Source organism: Thermobia domestica, chromosome 17 (assembly GCF_964235325.1).
Source record: "Thermobia domestica chromosome 17, izTheDome1.hap1.1, whole genome shotgun sequence".
Classification (NCBI taxonomy): Eukaryota; Metazoa; Arthropoda; class Insecta; order Zygentoma; family Lepismatidae; genus Thermobia; species Thermobia domestica.
The window spans coordinates 108,317,596-108,339,405 of record NC_137470.1 but is presented as its reverse complement, the minus strand read 5'-3'; the positions used below and the strand labels follow the sequence as shown (position 1 = coordinate 108,339,405).

The 21,810-nt window shown below is 37.1% G+C and overlaps 1 protein-coding gene across 1 annotated transcript; it reads left to right on the top strand.

The window, feature by feature from the left end:
• Nucleotides 1–292: 292 nt before the first annotated feature.
• Nucleotides 293–1,381, top strand: LOC145674123 (uncharacterized). The gene has a single exon (XM_081743949.1). The coding sequence runs from the start codon at nt 293–295 to the stop codon at nt 1,379–1,381; it is 1,089 nt and encodes a 362-aa protein (XP_081600075.1).
• Nucleotides 1,382–21,810: the final 20,429 nt, after the last annotated feature.

Below are 21,810 nucleotides of genomic sequence, written 5' to 3'. Positions count from 1 at the left end.
TTTTATCGATGGAGTATTTATACTTAAAATTTATAGTCTAAATTTCTTGCCGATGCCTTTGGCCAGATTAGGCGACGCGTTCGATTTGTCCGTCTCGAAGGGTCATTTCCCTCATTTGTTCAATGCAAAAGCTAATCAGGAGTATAGGGGTGCTTTACCAGGTATCGAGTATTACGATGTGGGGAGTTTGAGAAAGAAACAGAAAGAGAAGTTTTTGCGTTGGTACAATGAGGAAAAGGAAACACTTGGAGAGACGGGTTTCATTTTAAAAGAACAACTTATAAAATACTGTATGAACGATGTGGACGTGCTGCGCAATGCTTGCGTAAAATTCATGAACGAGTTTGAGGCTATATCGGGCGTCAACCCGTTCCTCGAGACTATAAGCATTGCCAGCGCGTGCAACTTAATGTATCGAAAAAAGTTCCTGCGCCAAGACACCATTGGTATTATCCCACATAGTGGCTACAGGTGGCGTGATAATCAATCTGTCGGCGCCGTTCAGTGGCTCGTGTACGAGGCCGACAGATTGAAAACACGAATCCAACATTCTGGTAACGGGCGAGAGGTTGTGGTGAGAGGAGGGTATAAAGTGGATGGATATGCAGACTATAATGGTGAAGAACACGTTTGGGAGTACCAAGGGTGTCTATTTCACGGGTGCAGGGAGTGTTACCCCACAGACCGTGACAACCCCATATATAATGACGCGTACACTACTTTCAATATGCGTTATGAAAGTAGTGTAAATAAAATTATCCGGTTAAAAGAGCTGGGGTATATAGTCCATGAAATATGGGAATGCCGGTGGCGTGAGTTTTTAAAAGAACACCCACCGGTGAGTATATTTGTAAAAAACCACATCATGACTAAAAAAGCCCCAATTCACCCGCGGGATGCCCTGTATGGCGGTAGAGTCGACAACGTGAAACTCTACAGAAAGACAAAAGAGGGAGAACGTATCATGTATACAGATATAATCTCCCTCTATCCTTACTGTTGTAAGGTGAAAAAATATCCTGTGGGTCATCCGAAAGTTTATGTGGGCGATGACGAGTGTCCCGATATTTCAGCGTTTGAGGGAATAATAAAGTGCACGGTTTTACCCCCGGCCAATCTCTACCACCCGGTGCTGCCCTATCGGAGTGGTGGAAAATTATTATTCCCCTTATGCCGAACGTGCGCGGACACTCTGAATGAGGAAGAAGAATGCCGGCATTCAGAAGGGGAAAGAGCTTTGACTGGAGTGTGGGTTGTAGACGAAGTGCGGGTAGCTGTCGAGAAAGGATATAGAGTGCTAGAAAAACACGAGGTATGGAGCTATGAGGTTGTAATGTATGACGCTGAAAAGCAAGAGGGCGGTCTTCACGGAATACATTAACCTGTTTATGAAGATCAAGACTGAGTGTAACGGTTGGCCTGCAGGATGCGTCACCGAACAACAAAAAGACCAGTTCATACAGGAGTATTATGAGAAAGAGGGTATCCGATTAGACCGGGAAAAGATTATGCGCAACAAACCTAAGAAACGAATTTCAAAGCTAGGAGTAAACAGCCTGTGGGGTAAGTTCGCACAGAGAGAAAACATGGAGCAAATCGCTATCATTAAAACTCCCGAGGAGTATTTCGATAAATTAACAAATCCAAATATTGAGGTTAATTCGTGTATTCCAATCGGCGACAAATTCCGTGTGCTCAACTGGAGTGTTAATGAGAGCGTTATTGCTCCTGCTAAAAACATTAACGTGATAATCGCCGCATACACCACGACACACGCTCGCCTCGAGTTATTTCGTTATTTGGATTTACTTGGCGAGCGTGTGTTATATTATGATACCGATAGTATTATTTACACTCAATCGCCTGGCGAGCCACAGTTAAAAATAGGAGTGCATTTAGGGGAATGGAAGAATGAGTTGGCAGAATATGGTCCGGATGCATATATCGAAGAATTTTGTGCTGGTGGCCCGAAATGTTACGGCTATTCCGTTGTTAACACTCTTAATGGTAAAACAAAGACAGTATGTAAAATCAAGGGAATCACACTGAATAATAAAACATTAAAATATGTTAACTTTGAACAAATGAAAGATATGATTTTAAATAATTCGCCTTCTATTAGCGTTCCTCTCGGTCGACAAATTGTACGTACTAAAGATTATAAATTGATTACTAAGCCGGAGGCGCATAAAATCTATCAGGTTACTGCTAGTAAAAGGAAACGAATAGAAAATTTTGATACACTTCCCTACGGTTATAAAAGAAATCGAATAGGGTAAATACAGTATTAGTAGAAACGATAGTTTTTAATTAAGTAGAGAGTAAAAAAAATGGATAATCAAATTTTAAATCAATATTATTATTATTTCAATGAACTCGAGGTATGTGTTGGTCTAGCATACGATGATGAGGGAGAATTTTCTGTTATTATCACTTTACATAATTACTATGATCGTATTCGTCTTTCACCTGATGAGTGGTATACTTTTCTATCATATTATTCATATATTGAAAACTACTTTAACGCTGTTACAGATTCTTCATTGCCTACACAATTTTTCATTAGTGAAAATTATAAAATATCATTGTCAGATACTCTTAAAGGTATTCGTCATTGTTTTATTCGCTCGTCAGATGACGATAGTAATGGTCAGGTAAATTTCTGTGTTTGTACATGGCGAAAACTCCAGCTTCATTTGCCGTGCATTCAGCGGACCATAATTACTTGTTCTCAATTATGTAAAGTTGTAAACATGCCTGAAAAGTAATAATAATAATAATATGTTATTATATTCATAATTATTTTGTGGTGTAACAGAATATGGAGTTTCAACACCCATTTACTTGTATTATAGCTGGTCCCACTGGGTGTGGTAAATCATATTTTGTAAAAGAGTTTTTAAAACATTATGCCGAAAAATGGAAAAATATAGTATGGTGTTATGGTGAGTGGCAACCTCTGTATGAAACTCTATCCTCAGGTTGTACATTTAAAGAAGGGCTCCCCAAAATAGATGATTTTCCAGCACAAGCTGGCCCCCATCTGGTAATTATTGACGATTTAATGCGAGAATGTGATACACGAATTGTTGACTTTTTTACTAAAGGTAGCCACCACCGAGATTTAAGTGTTATTTTTATAACACAAAATATGTTTCATCAAGCTAAAGGTATGCGAGACATATTATTAAATTGCCATTATATAATATGTTTTAAAAACCCCAGAGACCAGGCTCAAATTAATTATCTAGCACGCCAATTATATCCTGGTAACACAAAATTTGTACAGGAAGCCTATCAGGACGCAACAGAAGATCCTCATAGTTATTTGGTTTTTGATTTAAAACAGGGCACTCTCGACGAACATCGTGTTCGAACAAAAATTTTCCCCTCAGATTCTTACAATTATGTTTATGTACCGGTAAAAAAATAATCTCAATAACTGATATATTTTAATACTCAATTTTAATATAATAGCTACAAAAAGAAAAAAAATGATTAGCAAAGAGAGTGCACATTTACTAAAACTTTTAGCAAAGGCAAAACCCAAAGTACGCCAAGCAATTTTACAAAATGCTGATCCCGAATTAATTCGTTCTATTTGTGAATGTTCCTATAACGTATTACAAGGAAATGTTCCGTTAAATAAAAAAGAGAAAAATAGATTAAAAAGATATAGAAAGGAATTGAGGTATTTAGCGAAAAAAGGTCCATCATTAAAACAAAAGAAAAAACGAATAATTGTACAAAAAGGTGGGTTTCTTACTGCTTTGCTTGCACCTATTATTGGAGGTATACTATCTACTTTAATTAAATAATTATGCAGCATGCACAAAAGCTTGTTTTAATTGCACCAGAAAAATTGCACCAATATCAAACTATATCTAATTTAGATGATGAGATGAAAAATATTTTAAATAATAAAAATATGAGTGTTGAAGAAAAATGGATACGCTATAAAGAGGTGTTACAAAAATATTTACACATTGTGCAAAAACCTACTGCAACAACATCAACTAGTGTTGGTACTAAGAAGGAGGAGGAGGAGGAGGATGAGGACGATGAAATGCTATCTACTCTTCCCGAAAATTGTCTGCGTAAAACAAGACCTTTATTACGTAGATTAAAACAAAATTCCAACATTCATTGGGATGATAGTGGTAATGTTAATATTTATAATAAATTAATTCCTGGAGCTAATATAGTAGATCTAATAGCAGATTTTGTCAGGTATCGCAAGAAAAATATTCCCCCTACAGGTTGGGAACCCTTTGCTGTACTGTTAGAAAATCCAATATACCTTTAGAGTATATAGGCAACCCGCAACGTATAGAATATATTCGTAAGCTGACATCATCTGCCGCTGCTGCTGATCCAAAACAGGAAGAAGAAGAGGAGGAGGAGGAGGAGCCACCACGTAAACGTAAAGTTGTCAACAGATGGTGTGATTATAAAATATGAAGAAGCTGGCCGCTATTTATTATAACCCTTCACACCCTGCCTCGTTTTCAACCGCAACGTCATTATGGAGAGCTGTGAAGAAATCTATTCCTTTACACAAAGTGCAACAGTGGGTAAAAGAACAGTCGGCTTATACTCTGCATAAGCCAGTACGTAAAAAGTTTCCACGTAATCCCTATTTAGTGTTCAATATCGACGATCAGTGGCAAGCTGATTTAAACGATATGCACAGTCTGCAGAAGTATAATGATGGTAATAGGTATATTTTAACAGTGATTGATTTGTTTAGTCGTTATGCCTGGGCTGTGCCTGTACGTACAAAAACTGGTGAAAACATTATAAAAGCATTTAAGCAAATATTTGCATCTACACGTCGTAGACCCTTACGTCTACAAACAGATAAAGGTACAGAGTTTGTTAATAGACCATTTCAGTTATACTTAAAAAAGCAAAATATTAAATTCTTCACAACACAAAACGCCGATATTAAAGCAAGTGTGGTGGAACGTTTTAATCGAACTCTTAAAGAACGAATGTGGAAATATTTTACAGCCAAGAAGACTTACCGATACATAGATGTGCTATCGAAACTTGTTCAGGCATATAATTCTAGACCGCATAGAGCTCATCAATTACCACCCGCCAGTGTGAACCAGGACACTTTTCAACAAGTTTGGAATAAATTAATAAAACCAATGCCACATACTAACTTTGCAAAATATAAAAAAGGTGATACTGTGCACATTACTAAAGCAAAACGGCATTTTGAAAAAGGGTACAAAGAAAAGTGGACTGTAGAAATATTTAAAATAAAACATGTGATACATAAGGAAAAGAAAGTGGTTTATGTGTTGGAGGACTTAAATGGTGAAGTAATTGATGGTACATTTTACGAAGAGGAATTACAAGGAGTGCCTCTGCCTAAAGTTTATGAAATAGACGAAATTTTAGAAGTTAAAGGTAAACGTGTACTTGTTCGTTGGCGGGGATATCCCCCTTCCTTTAATTCATGGATTCCTGTGTCATATTTAAAAAACATTTAGCCGCAATACAATATTATAAACGACTGTTCTATCTGTGTATATAGGAAAATGAATGATCCATACTTTAAATACTATACTCACCAAGCAGGAGGTGGTTATAACGTGTATAGAGGTGCACCATATCAAGAAGGTTATGGTATTGGAAGTTTTTTAGGTGGTTTATTTCGAAGTGTATTTCCGTTAATTAAACAAGGAGCAAAAACTGTTGGTAAAGAATTGTTACGTACAGGAATTAATGTAGCTGGAGATGTATTAGGTGATAATAGACCTATTGACGAAGCTTTAACATCACGTTGGCAAGAAGCTAAAATAATTTAAAAACTAAAGCTCAAAATAAAATAAATCAAGTGTTGGTAGGATCTGGAAGAAAACGGAGAAAAGTTCATTTTGCAAAGACGACTGGTGGTAAAAAGAAAAGGAAGAGTGATATTTTTGATTAATATGGAACAGACTAACTTTTATCTTACACTACCGAGTAACAGTTCTATGGAGTATTTTCCACAAAATACTTTGTCATGTTATACTACCAAATTATATCATCCATTGGTGTTAGAGAAAGGTGAGTGGGAGACGGCAGTTGTTGAAGTACATTATACAAATTCATTTCAGAATGTTTCCAAATATTCAAATAATATTTATTACCGTGTCATGAATACAAAAAGCTGGAACATAACTAAAATCTTACCAGGACACTATTATAATGTTGATGATATTCTATCTCAAATTAATCATAAAAGTGATATATTAAATTTACAATTAAAAGTTAAAGCGTCAGTAAAACGAATTGAAGTCAGTAGAGTAATAAAAGATCAAGAGAGGCGTATAGAAGTACGTCTATCTCCTGAACTGGCCAGAATACTAGGTTTTGATCACATACAACAAGAAGATATTGCAGTTGTGCATCATGCTCGTTATCCACCTGATTTACAAAAATCGCTACCTACACTTATGTATATTTACAGTGATATTGTAGAACCACAAATGGTGGGTGACACAGTAGCTCAATTGTTACGTATTATAAATACAAATATTACAGAGTATGGTATTAATAATGTACATATTTTTGACAATCCTCACTATGTCCCCGTGCAACGTAAACAATTTGATCAAATTATTATTGATTTGAGAGATAGTACAGGTAATCCACTTCCTTTCCAACATGGTAGTGTATGTGTAAAATTACATTTTCGCAAACGTAATACGGTATTATAAATTTTACCATGTGTGAATATTAATAGAGAGAAAAAAAATGCAGTGTGAGTGTATGAAATCAGAATTAGATTTATTTGCTGGTTTACCCACTCAAACCAGTATTATAGGTAATAAAATAGTTCCATATAAGCCTGTGGCTTCGATAGCTGATAATGCACCAATAGAATTTGTTGTCCCCGGTCATGGGGATGACTATATTGACTTATCGCACACAATGTTTTATATTAAAGGTAAAATTACTAAATCAGATGGTTCTAATTTAACTTCTGCCGATAAGAAAATCGGCCCTGTAAATGATTTTCTCAATGCAATGTTCAGTGAATTGCAATTATATTTAAATAATCAACTTATTTCCTACTCTTCACACACATATCCATATCGGGCGTATATTGAAAAACTACTAAATTATAATGCTGAAGCTAAATCAACGCATCTTCAAACATCAATGTGGTTTAAAGATACTGCAGGACATATGGACAGTGTGACCGATGCTAATGTAGGATTTAAACAACGTTTTCTTCTCACTACTTTAAGTCAGTCATTTGAATTATTGGGTTATATTCATGCTGATATATTTAATCAGGAGAAATTTTTACTGAATGGTGTACAACTGCGCATTAAACTAATTCCAGCTAAACCTACATTCTGTCTAATGGGTGACGCAGATGCTGATGGAAAAGTTGTAATTACAGATGCAACATTGCTTGTGAAAAAGGTTGATGTGTCACCGGCCGTTAAAATAGCACAAAATAAAGTATTACAAAATCCTAAATTTAGAGTAAAATATCCTATAACAAAAGTGCAAGTGAAGACTGAAACGCTGCCACAAGGAATTATGGATAGTACACTTCCAGATCTATTTTCAGGCCTAGTGCCTAAACGTATTATTATTGGTTTTGTTACTAATACTGCTTTTAATGGTACTTATCAGACAAATCCGTTCAATTTTCAGCATTTTAATATGTCATTTTTACACTGTATGTTGATGGAACGCCTGTGCCTTCCAAACCACTACAACCTGATTTTGATAATAAGCTATATATACAAGCATATTCCACGCTATTTACAGGTTCAGGTATTTATTATTCTAATCAAGGTAATAATATTTCACTAGCCGAATATCCTAATGGTTATACTCTACTGGTGTTTGATTTAACTCCCGATTCTAGTGCTAGCGCTGGATTTCATACTAGCCCACAACGGCAAGGAAGTGTACGCCTAGAGGTTCATTTTAAAGAAGCACTGCCATCTCCTGTAACAGCAATTATTTATGCTGAATTCTCTTCAGAATTATAAATTGATTTCCAGAGAAAAGTATATATTAATTAAAAATGTTAAATACAATTGAGATTTATGAAGCTTTACAACAAAATTTGCCTAAAGATCATTTTATTGGTGTGTATGCCGCCGATGAGTTACCTTTGTTTATTCATACATTTCCAGCCGCCATAATTATAAATACTGATTCTAGTGATAAGCCTGGTGAACATTGGGTTGCTGTTTATATATCTAATATGTGTGTGGGAGAGTATTTCGATAGCTATGGTATACCTCCCTATATACAACATCATATAAGGTTTTTAAAACGAAACTGTCTGTATTATACATGGAATAATAGACGTATTCAAGGTGATTTATCTCAATTTTGTGGACATTACTGTTTTCTATATCTAGCATGTCGTGCATCTGGTTATTCACTGCACGATTTTTTAAACAAATTCTCACTCACCACTATTGATGCTAATGATATTATGCTTTATTCATTTATGAGAGTATGATGGTATTATTTTTTTAAACTCCGCCATTGCCGGTCCCAAGCCCTGGATGAGAAAGGAGGAGGGTTGGGGGTGTTGCTACCCCCGTAAAAGAAAATAAGCCATACTCTGCGCTAGGATGAAGAATGTAATATCTGCTCTGCTATGTGGTTGTAAAGTGCTCATAAAAGGGAACGAGTCTCTGTGTAATATGTGCTGCGTTAAATAGGCGAATGAAGAATGTGATATCTGCTCTGCTATGTGTTCGTAAAGTGCTCATAAAAGGGAACGAATCTTATGTATTATCTGCTATGCTATGTGTTCGTATTCTCTGCTGCAATGTGGCATGTGCGCAGTACGTGAGTCCAGTGGGTGGGGCCCGGCGCCGACCAATCAGTGCGGTACTCCTAAAATGGCGGCCATAAAAGAGCGTGACCAATCGCCGTTAAGGGGCGGGGTCCGGTGCCAGCCAATCGGAAGGGGGTCCTGCGCCAGCCAATCGGCGTGAAGGGGCGTGGCCAACAAATCAGCGTCAGGGGGCGTGGCCGGGGTCGTGGCCTGCGCCGACCAATCAGCGTCAAGGGGGCGTGACCAGCCAATCAGCGTCAGGGGGCGTGGCCGGGTCACGTGACCTGCGCCAGCCAATCAGCGTCCAGGGTTTGCGCATGCGCAGTAGGAAAAAAAACTCGCCCAAGTGTCCCCACTCTACTAGTGCCATTTTCACGAAAATCCAATTTCAACCCGGGAAATTATAAAAAATTCAGGATTTTGGGCAAAAAAGACAAGTTGCAGACTGGAGCGAGATGGATATCATTCAATTCGTATTAACACGTAGATCAATAATTGCAGAGCCATTTTCACGAAAATCCAATCTCAACCGGGGAAATTACAAAAAATTCGGGATTTTGGGCAAAAGGGACATTTGCAGAGAAGAGCGAGATGGGTATCATTCGATTCGTATTTACAAGTAGATCAATAATTGAAATGCCATTTTTCCGAAAATCCAACTTTAACCGGGGAAATTATTAAAAATTCGGGATATTAGGCAATAGGGACCAGTTGCCTACAAGTACGAGATGGGTATCGCTTGTTACGTATTAAGAAGTAGATCATTAATTGCAAAGCCATTTTCCCGAAAATCCGATTTTAACCCGGGAAAGTATTAAAAATTCGGGATTTAGGGCAAAAGGGACCAGTTGCCCACAGGAGCGAGATGGGTATCATTCAATACGTATTAACAAGTAGATCAATAATGGCCTGCCATTTTCCCGAAAATCCAATTTTAAACCGGGAAATTATTAAAAATTCGGGATTTTGGGCAATTGGGATCAGTTGATGATAGGGAAAAGGTAGCAATCATTCGATTCCTATTAACAAGATTTTCAGTGATTGCAATGACATTTTCCCGAACATCCGATTTTAACCCGGGAAATTATTAAAAATTCGGGATTTTGGGCAAAAGGGACCAGTTGCAGACAGGAGCGAGATGGGTATGATTCGATTCGTATTAACAAGTAGATCAATAATTGCAGTGCCATTTTCACGAAAATCCAATTTCAACCCGGGAAATTATAAAAAATTCAGGATTTTGGGCAAAAAGGACCAGTTGCCGACAGGAGCGAGATGGGTATCCTTCAATTCGTATTAACAAGTAGATCAATAATTGCAATGCCATTTTCCCGAAAATCCAATTTTAACCCTGGAAATTATTAAAAATTCGGGATTTTGGGCAAAAGGGACCAGTTGCAGACAGGAGCGAGATGGGTATCATTCGATACGTATTAACAAGTAGATCAATAATTGAAATGCCATTTTCCCGAAAATCGAACTTTAACCCGGGAAATTTTTAAAAATTCGGGATTTTCGGCAAAAGGGACCAGTTGCCGACAAAAGTGCGATGGGTATCATTGGATTCGTATTAACAAGTTGATCAATAATTGCAATGCCATTTTCCCGAAAATCCAATTTTAACCCGGGAAATTATTTAAAATTCGGGATTTTAGGCAATGGGGACCAGTTGGCTACAAGAACGAGAAAAGTATCATTTGAACCGTATTAAGTAGATCAATAAATGCAAAGCAATTTTCCCGAAAATCCGATTTAACCCAAGAAAAAATTATTAAAATTTCGGGATTTTGGGCAATTGGTATAAGTTGCCGAAAGGGAAATCCAATTTTAACCCGGGAAAATATTAAAAATTCAGGATTTTGGGCAATGGGCACCAGTTGCCGAAAGGAGCGAGATGGGTATCATTCAATTCGTATTAACAAGTAAATCGATAATTGCAATGCCATTTTTCCGAAAATCCAATTTTAACCCGGGAAATTATTAAGAATTCGGGATTTTGGGCAAAAGGGACCAGCTGTCGGCAGAAGTGCCATGGGTATCATTCGATTCAAATTAACAAGTAGATCAATAATTGCAATTCCATTCTCCCGAAAATATAATTCTAACCCGGGAAATTATTCAAAATTCGGGATTTTAGGCAATGGGGACCAGTTGCCTACAAGAACGAGATGGGTATCATTTGATACGTATTAAGAAGTAGATCAATAATTGAGAAGCCATTTTCCCGAAAATCCGATTTTAACCCGGGAAATTATTAAAATTTCGGGATTTTGGGCAAAAGGGACCAGCTGTCGGCAGGAGTGCCATGGGAATCATTCGATTCATATTAACAAGTAGATCAATAATTGCAATTCCATTCTCCCGAAAATTTAATTTTAACCCGGGAAATTATTAAAAATTCGGGATTTTGGGCAATTGGGATCAGTTGCCGATAGGGCAAAGGTAGCAATCATTGGATTATTATTAACAAGATTTTCAGTGATTGCAATGACATTTTCCCGAACATCCGATTTTAACCCGGGAAATTATTAAAATTCGGCATTTTGGGCAAAAGAGACCAGTTGCAGACAGGAGCGAGATGGGTATAATTCGATTCGTATTAACAAGTAGATCAATAATTGCAATGCCATTTTCCGAAAATCCGATCTTAACCCGGGAAATTACTAAAAATTCAGGATTTAGGGCAAAAGGGACCAGTTGCCGACAAGAGCGGGATGGGTAATATTCAATTCGCATTAACAACTAGATCAATAATGACAGTGCCATTTTTTCGAAAATCCAATTTTCACCCGGGAAATTATTAAAAATTCCGGATTTTGGGCAAAAGAGACCAGTTGCAGACAGGAGCGAGATGGGTATCATTCAATTCGTATTAACAAGTAGATCAATAATTCCAATGCCATTTTCCCGAAAATCCGATCTTAACCCGGGAAATTACTAAAAATTCGGGATTTAGGGCAAAAGGGACCAGTTGCAGACAGGAGCGAGATGGGTATCATTCGATACGTATTAGCAAGTAGATCAATAATTGAAATGCCATTTTCCCGAAAATCCAACTTTAACTCGGCAAATTATTAAAAATTCGGGATTTTGGGCAAAAGGGACCAGTTGCAGACAGGAGCGAGATGGGTATGATTCGAGTCGTATTAACAAGTAGTTCAATAATTGCAATCCCGTTTTCCGGAAAATCCAATTTCAACCCGGAATATTATAAAAAATTCGGGATTTTGGGCAAAAAAGACCAGTTGCAGACAGGAGCGAAATTTGTATCATTCAATTCGCATTAACAAGTAGATCAAAAATTGCAGTGCCATTTTCACGAAAATCCAATTCCAACTTGGGAAATTATAAAAAAATGTTGATTTTTGGCAAAAGAGACCAGTTGCAGACAGGAGCGAGATGAGTATCATTCGATTCGTACTAACAAGTAGATCAATAATTGCAGTGCCATTTTCACGAAAATCCAATTTCAACCCGGGAAATTATAAAAAATTCAGGATTTTGGGCAAAAAAGACAAGTTGCAGACAGGAGCGAGATGGATATCATTCAATTCGTATTAACACGTAGATCAATAATTGCAGTGCCATTTTCACGAAAATCCAATCTCAACCGGGGAAATTATAAAAAATTCGGGATTTTGGGCAAAAGGGACATTTGCAGAGAAGAGCGAGATGGGTATCATTCGATTCGTATTTACAAGTAGATCAATAATTGAAATGCCATTTTCCCGAAAATCAACTTTAACCGGGGAAATTATTAAAAATTGGGGATATTAGGCAATGGGGACCAGTTGCCTACAAGAACGAGATGGGTATCGTTTGATACGTATTAAGAAGTAGATCATTAATTGCAAATCCATTTTCCCGAAAATCCGATTTTAAGCCTGGAAAGTATTAAAAATTCTTGATTTAGGGCAAAAGGGACCAGTTGCCCACAGGAGCGAGATGGGTATCATTCAATACGTATTAACAAGTAGATCAATAATGGCCGTGCCATTTTCCCGAAAATCCAATTTTAAACAGGGAAATTATTAAAAATTCGGGATTTTGGGCAATTGGGATCAGTTGCCGATAGGGAAAAGGTAGCAATCATTCGATTCCTATTAACAAGATTTTCAGTGATTGCAATGACATTTTCCCGAACATCCGATTTTAAATCGGTAATTTACTAAAAATTCGGGATTTTGGGCAAAAGGGACCAGTTGCCGACAGGATTGCGATGGTTATCATTGGATTCATATTAACAAGTAGATCAATAACTGCAATGCCATTTTCCCGAAAATCCAATTTTAACCTGGGAAATTATTCAAAATTCGAAATTTCGGGCAATGGGGACCAGTTGCCGACAGGAGCGAGATGGGTATTATTCAATTCGAATTAACAAAAAAATAAAATCTTTAAGTTTTACGTTCCACGGTTATGCCGGTTAGGCTGAAAGAGATCGTATTAACAAGTAGATCACTAATGGCAGTGCCATTTTCCCGAAAATACAATTTTAACCCGGGAAATTATTAAAATCAGGATTTTGGGCAAAAAGGACCAGTTGCAGACAGGAGCGAGATGGGTATCATTCGATTCGTATTAACAAGTAGTTCAATAATTGCAATGCCGTTTTCTCGAAAATCCAATTTAACCCGAAAGTTAGAAAAAATTCAAAATTTTGGGCAATGAGTATCTGTTGCCAACATGAGCAAGATGGGTATCAATCAATTCGTACTAACAAGCAGATCAATAATTGCAATGCCACTTCCTAGAAAATCCGATTTTAACCCGGCAAATCATTAAAATTTCGGGATTTTGGGCAAAAAGGACCAGTTGCCGAAAGGAGCGAGATGGGTATCATTATATTCGTATTAACAAGTAGGTCAATAATTGCAATCCCATTTTCCCGAAAATCCAATTTTAACCCTGGAAATTATTAAAAAAACGGGATTTTGGGCAAAAAGGACCAGTTGCAGACAGGAGCGAGATGGGTATGATTCGATTCGTATTAACAAGTAGATCAATAATTGCAGTGCCATTTTCGCGAAAATCCAATTTCTACCCGGGATATTATAAAAAATTCGGCATTTTGGGCAAAAGAGACCAGTTGCAGACAGGAGCGAGATTTGTATCATTCAATTCGCATTAACAAGTAGATCAAAAATTGCAGTGCCATTTTCACGAAAATCCAATTCCAACTTGGGAAATTATAAAAAAATTTTTAATTTTTGGCAAAAGAGACCAGTTGCAGACAGGAGCGAGATGAGTATCATTCGATTCGTATTAACAAGTAGATCAATAATTGCAGTGCCATTTTCACGAAAATCCAATTTCAACCGGGGAAATTATAAAAAATTCAGGATTTTGGGCAAAAAAGACAAGTTGCAGACAGGAGCGAGATGGATATGATTCAATTCGTATTAACACGTAGATCAATAATTGCAGTGCCATTTTCACGAAATTCCAATCTCAACCGGGGAAGTTATAAAAAATTCGGGATTTTGGGCAAAAGGGACATTTGCAGAGAAGAGCGAGATGGGTATCATTCGATTCGTATTTACAAGTAGATCAATAATTGAAATGCCATTTTCCCGAAAACCCAATTTTAACCTGGGAAATTATTCAAAATTCGGAATTTCGTTCAATGGGGACCAGTTGCCGACAGGAGCGAAATGGGTATCATTCAATTCGAAATAACAAAAAAAATGAAATCTTTAAGTTTTATGTTCCACGGGTATGCCGGTTAGGCTAAAAGAGATCGTATTAAAAAGTAAATCTCTAATCGCAGTGCCATTTTCCCGAAAATACAACTTTAACCCGGGAAATTATTAAAATTCGGGATTTTGGGCAAAAGAGACCAGTTGCAGACAGGAGCGAGATGGGTATAATTCGATACGTATTAACAAGTAGATCAATAATGGCAATGCCATTTTCCGAAAATCCGATCTTAACCCGGGAAATTACTAAAAATTCAGGATTTAGGGCAAAAGGGACCAGTTGCCGACAAGAGCGGGATGGGTATCATTCAATTCGCATTAACAACTAGATCAATAATGGCAGTGCCATTTTTTCGAAAATCCAATTTTCACCCGGGAAATTATTAAAAATTCCGGATTTTGGGCAAAAGAGACCAGTTGCAGACAGGAGCGAGATGGGTATCATTCAATTCGTATTAACAAGTAGATCAATAATTGCAATGCCATTTTCCCGAAAATCCAATTTCAACCCGGGATATTATAAAAAATTCGGGATTTTGGGCAAAAAAGACCAGTTGCAGACAGGAGCGGGATTTGTATCATTCAATTCGCATTAACAAGTAGATCAAAAATTGCAGTGCCATTTTCACGAAAATCGAATTCCAACTTGGGAAATTATAAAAAAATCTTGATTTTTGGCAAAAGAGACCAGTTGCAGACAGGAGCGAGATGAGTATCATTCGATTCGTATTAACAAGTAGATCAATAATTGCAGTGCCATTTTCACGAAAATCCAATTTCAACCCGGGAAATTATAAAAAATTCAGGATTTTGGGCAAAAAAGACAAGTTGCAGACAGGAGCGAGATGGATATGATTCAATTCGTATTAACACGTAGATCAATAATTGCAGTGCCATTTTCACGAAATTCCAATCTCAACCGGGGAAATTATAAAAAGTTCGGGATTTTGGGCAAAAGGGACATTTGCAGAGAAGAGCGAGATGGGTATCATTCGATTCGTATTTACAAGTAGATCAATAATTGAAATGCCATTTTCCCGAAAATCCAACTTTAACCAGGGAAATTAATTACAATTCGGGATATTAGTCAATGGGGACCAGTTGCCTACAAGAACGAGATGGGTATCGTTTGATACGTATTAAGAAGTAGATCATTAATTGCAAAGCCATTTTCCCGAAAATCCAATTTTAACCCGGGAAATTATTTAAAATTCGGGATTTTAGGCAATGGGGACCAGTTGGCTACAAGAACGAGAAGGGTATCATTTGATACGTATTAAGTAGATCAATAAATGCAAAGCCATTTTCCCGAAAATCCAATTTTAAACCGGGAAATTATTAAAAATTCGGGATTTTGGGTAATTGGGATCAGTTGCCGATAGGGAAAAGGTAGCAATCATTCGATTCTTATTAACAAGATTTTCAGTGATTGCAATGACATTTTCCCGAACATCCCATTTTAACCCGGGAAATTACTAAAAATTCGGGATTTTGGGCAAAAGGGACCAGTTGCCGACAGGATTGCGATGGTTATCATTGGATTCATATTAAAAAGTAGATCAATAACTGCAATGCCATTTTCCCGAAAATCCAATTTTAACCTGGGAAATTATTCAAAATTCGAAATTTCGGGCAATGGGGACCAGTTGCCGACAGGAGCGAGATGGGTATTATTCAATTCGAATTAACAAAAAAATAAAATCTTTAAGTTTTACGTTCCACGGTTATGCCGGTTAGGCTGAAAGAGATCGTATTAACAAGTAGATCACTAATGGCAGTGCCATTTTCCCGAAAATAGAATTTTAACCCGGAAAATTATTAAAAATTCAGGATTTTGGGCAAAAGGGACCAGTTGCCTACAGGAGTGCAATGGTTATCATTCGATTCATATTAACAAATAGATCAATAATTGCAAAGCCATTTTCCCGAAAATCCGTTTTTAACCCGGGAAATTATTAAAAATTCGGGATCTTGGGCAAAAAGGACATGTTGCCGATAGGAGCGAGATGGGTATCCTTCAATTCGTATTAACAAGTAGTTCAATAATTGCAATGCCATTTTCCCGAAAATCCAATTTTAACCCTGGAAATTTTTAAAAATTCGGGATTTTGGGCAAAAGGGACCAGTTGCACACAGGAGCGAGATGTGTATCATTCGTTACGTATTAACAAGTAGATCAATAATTGAAATGCCATTTTCCCAAAAATCGAACTTTAACCCGGGAAATTTTTAAAAATTCGGGATTTTGGGCAAAAGGAACCAGTTGCCGACAAAAGTGCGATGGGTATCATTGCATTCGTATTAACAAGTTCATCAATAATTGCAATGCCATTTTCCCGAAAATCCAATTTTAACCCGGGAAATTATTTAAAATTCGGGATTTTAGGCAATGGGGACCAGTTGGCTACAAGAACGAGAAGGGTATCATTTGATACGTATTAAGTAGATCAATAAATGCAAAGCCATTTTCCCGAAAATCCGATTTAATCCTAGAAAAAATTATTAAAATTTCGGGATTTTGGGCAATTGGTATAAGTTGCCGACAGGGAAATCCAATTTTAACCCTGGAAATTATTAAAAATTCGGGATCTTGGGCAAAAAGGACATGTTGCCGATAGGAGCGAGATGGGTATCCTTCAATTCGTATTAACAAGTAGATCAATAATTGCAATGCCATTTTCCCGAAAATCCAATTTTAACCCTGGAAATTTTTAAAAATTCAGGATTTTGGGCAATGGGCACCAGTTGCCGAAAGGAGCGAGATGGGTATCATTCAATTCGTATTAACAAGTAGATCAATAATTGCAATTCCATTCTCCCGAAAATATAATTCTAACCCGGGAAATTATTCAAAATTCGGGATTTTAGGCAATGGGGACCAGTTGCCTACAAGAACCAGATGGGTATGATTTGATACGTATTAAGAAGTAGAACAAAAATTGAGAAGCCATTTTTCCGAAAATCCGATTTTAACCCGGGAAATTATTAAAATTTCGGGATTTTGGGCAAAAGGGACCAGCTGTCGGCAGGAGTGCCATGGGTATCATTCGATTCATATTAACAAGTAGATCAATAATTGCAATTCCATTTTCCCAAAAATCCAATTTTAACCCGGGAAATTATTAAAAATTCGGGATTTTGGGCAATTGGGATCAGTTGCCGATAGGGCAAAGGTAGCAATCATTGGATTATTATTAACAAGATTTTCAGTGATTGCAATGACATTTTCCCGAACATCCGATTTTAACCCGGGAAATTACTAAAAATTCGGGATTTTGGGCAAAAGGGACCAGTTGCCGACAGGAGCGCGATGGGTATCATTGGATTCATATTAACAAGTAGATCAATAATTGCAATGCCATTTTCCCGAAAACCCAATTTTAACCTGGGAAATTATTCAAAATTCGGAATTTCGTTCAATGGGGACCACTTGCCGACAGGAGCGAAATGGGTATCATTCAATTCGAAATAAAAAAAATGAAATCTTTAAGTTTTATGTTCCACGGTTATGCCGGTTAGGCTAAATGAGATCGTATTAAAAAGTAAATCACTAATCGCAGTGAAATTTTCCCGAAAATACAATTTTAACCCGGGAAATTATTAAAATTCGGGATTTTGGGCAAAAGAGACCAGTTGCAGACAGGAGCGAGATGGGTATAATTCGATTCGTATTAACAAGTAGATCAATAATTGCAATGCCATTTTCCGAAAATCCGATCTTAACCCGGGAAATTACTAAAAATTCTGGATTTAGGGCAAAAGGGACCAGTTGCCGACAAGAGCGGGATGGGTATCATTCAATTCGCATTAACAACTAGATCAATAATGGCAGTGCCATTTTTTCGAAAATCCAATTTTCACCCGTTAAATTATTAAAAATTCCGGATTTTGGGCAAAAGAGACCAGTTGCAGACAGGAGCGAGATGGGTATCATTCAATTCGTATTAACAAGTAGATCAATAATTGCAATGCCATTTTCCCGAAAATCCGATCTTAACTCGGGAAATTACTAAAAATTCGGGATTTAGGGCAAAAGGGACCAGTTGCAGACAGGAGCGAGATGGGTATCATTCGATACGTATTAGCAAGTAGATCAATAATTGAAATGCCATTTTTCCGAAAATCCAACTTTAACCCGGCAAATTATTAAAAATTCGGGATTTTGGGCAAAAGGGACCAGTTGCAGGCAGGAACGAGATGGGTATGATTCGAGTCGTATTAACAAGTAGTTCAATAATTGCAATCTCGTTTTCCCGAAAATCCAATTTTAACCCGGGAAATTACTAAAATTTCAAAATTTTGGGCAATGAGTATCTGTTGCCGACATGAGCAAGATGGGTATCATTCAATTCGTATTAACAAGCAGATCATTAATTGCAATGCTACTTTCTAGAAAATCCGATTTTAACCCGGGAAATTATTAAAATTTCGGGATTTTGGGCAAAAAGGACCTGTTGCCGACAAGAGCGAGATGGGTATCATTCAAGTTGTATTAACAAGTAGGTCAATAATTGAAATACCATTTTTTCGAAAATCCAATTTTAACCCGGGAAATTATAAAAAATTCGGAATATTTTGCAAAAGAGACCAGTTGCAGACAGGAGCGAGATTGGTATCATTCGATTCGTGTTAACAAGTAGATCAATAATTGCAGTCCCATTTTCACGAAAATCCAATTTCAACCCGGGAAATTATTATAAATTCGTGATTTTGGGCAAAAAAGACCAGTTGCACTCAGGAGTGATATGGGTATCAATCAATTCTTATTAACAAGTAGATCAATATTTGCAGTGCCATTTTCCCGAAAATCCAATATTAACCCGGAAAATTATTGAAAAATCGGGATTTTGGGCAATGAGGACCAGTTGCCGACAAGAACTAGATGCGTATCATTTGTTACGTATTAACAAGCAGACAAATAATTGCAAAGCCATTTTCTCGAAAATCCGATTTTAACCTGGGAAATAAATAAACATTCGGCATTTAGGACAAAAGGGACCAGTTGCCGACAGGAGCGAGATGGGAATCATTCAATTCGCATTAACAAGTAGATCAATAATTGCAGTGCCATTTTCACGAAAATCCAATTTCAACCCGGGAAATTATAAAAAATTCAAGATTTCGGGCAAAAAAGACCAGTTGCAGACAGGAGTGCGATGGTTATCATCGGATTCGTATTAACAAGTAGATCAATAATTGCAAGGCCATTTTCCGAAAATCCAATTTTAACACGGGAAATTATTAAAAAATTGGGATTTTTGGCAAAAGGGACCATTTGGTGACAGGAGTGCGATGGTTATCATCGGATTCGTATTAACAAGTAGATCAATAATTGCAATGCCATTTTTCCGAAAATCCAACTTTAACCCGGGAAATTATTAATAATTCGCGATTTAGGGCAAAAGGGCCAGTTGCTGACAGGAGCGAGATGGGTATCATTCATTTCGTATTAACAAGCAGATCAATAATTGCAATGCCATTTTCCCGAATATCTAATTTTAACCCGGGAAATTATTCCAAATTCCGGATTATGGGCAATGGGGTCCGGTTGCCGATAAGAACGTGATGGGTATGATTTGATACGTATTAACAAGTAGATCAGTAATTGCAATGCCATTTTCCCGAAAATCCAATTTAACACAAAAAATTATTAAAAATTCTGGATTTTGGGCAAAAAGGATAAGCTGCAGACAGGAGCGAGATGCGTATCATTCGATTCGTATTAACAAGTAGATCAATAATTGCTTTGCCATTTTTTCCGAAAATCGAATTTAACCCAAGAAAAAATTATTAAAATTTCGAGATTTTGGGCAAATGGTATAAGTTGCCTACAAAGAAAAGGTAGCAATCATTCGATTCCTATTAACCTGTAGATCAATAATTGCAAAGCCGTTTTCCCGAAAATACAATTTTAACCTGGGAAATTATTAAAAATTCGGGATTTGGGCAATTTGTCATGTTGCCGACAGGGAAAAGTAGCAATCATTCTATCCTATTAACCAGTAGATCAATAATTGCAATGCCATTTTCCCGAAAATCCAATTTTAACAAGGGAAATTATTCAGAATTCGGGATTTTGGGCAATGGGGACGTGTTGCCGGCAAGAACGAGATGGGTATCTTTTGATACATATTAACAAGTAGATCAATAATTGCAGAGCCATTTTCTCGAAAGTCCAAATTTAACCCGGGAAATAAATAAAAATTCGGGATTTTGGACAATACGGATCAGTTGCCGACGGGAACGACATGGTTATCATTGGATTTGTCTTGTAGAGTAGATCATTAATTGCAATGCCATTTTCCCGAAATTCGAATTTTAACCTAGGAAATTATTCATTATTCCGGATTCTGGGCAATAGGGTGCAGTTGCCTACAGGAACGCGATGGGGATCACTCGATTCTTATTATCAAGTATGTTAAAAATTGCAATGCCATTTTCCCGAAAATCCAATTTTAACCCGGGAAATTATTAAAAATTCCGGATTATAGGCAATGGGTACCTTTTGCTGACAGGAACGAGAAGGGTATCATTAGATTCATATTAACAAGTATATCAATAATTGCGATGCCATTTTCCCGAAAATCTAATTTTAACCGGTAAATTATTCAAAATTCCGGATTTTGGGCAATGGGGTCCTGTTGCCGATAAGAACGTGATGGGTATCGTTTGATACGCATTAACAAGTAGATCAGTAATTGCAATGCCATTTACCCGAAAATCCAATTTAACACGGGAAATTATTAAAAAATCTGGATTTTTTTGGCAAAAAGGACCAGTTGCAGACAGGAGCGAGATGGGTATCATTCGATTCGTATTAACAAGTAGATCAATAATTGGAAAGCCATTTTCCCGAAAATCCGATTTTAACCTGGGAAATTATTAAAAATTCGCGATTTATGGCAAAAGGGACCAGTTGCTGCCAGGAGCGAGATGGGTATCATTGAATTCGTATTAACAAGCAGATCAATAATTGCAATGCCACTTTCTGGAAAATCCAATTTTAACCACGGAAAATATTAAAAGTTCGGGTTTTTGTGCAAAAGGGACCAGTTGCCGACAGAAGCGCGATGGGTATCATTTAATTCGTATTAACAAGTAGATCAATATTTGCAATGCCATTTTCCCGAAAATCTTATTTTAACCCGGGAAATTTATTCAAATTCCGGATTATGGGCAGTGGGGTCCTGTTGCCGAAAAGAACGTGATGGGTATCATTTAATTCGTATTAAGAAGTAGATTAATAATTGCAAAGCCATTTTTCCGAAAACCCAATTTAACACGGGAAATTAT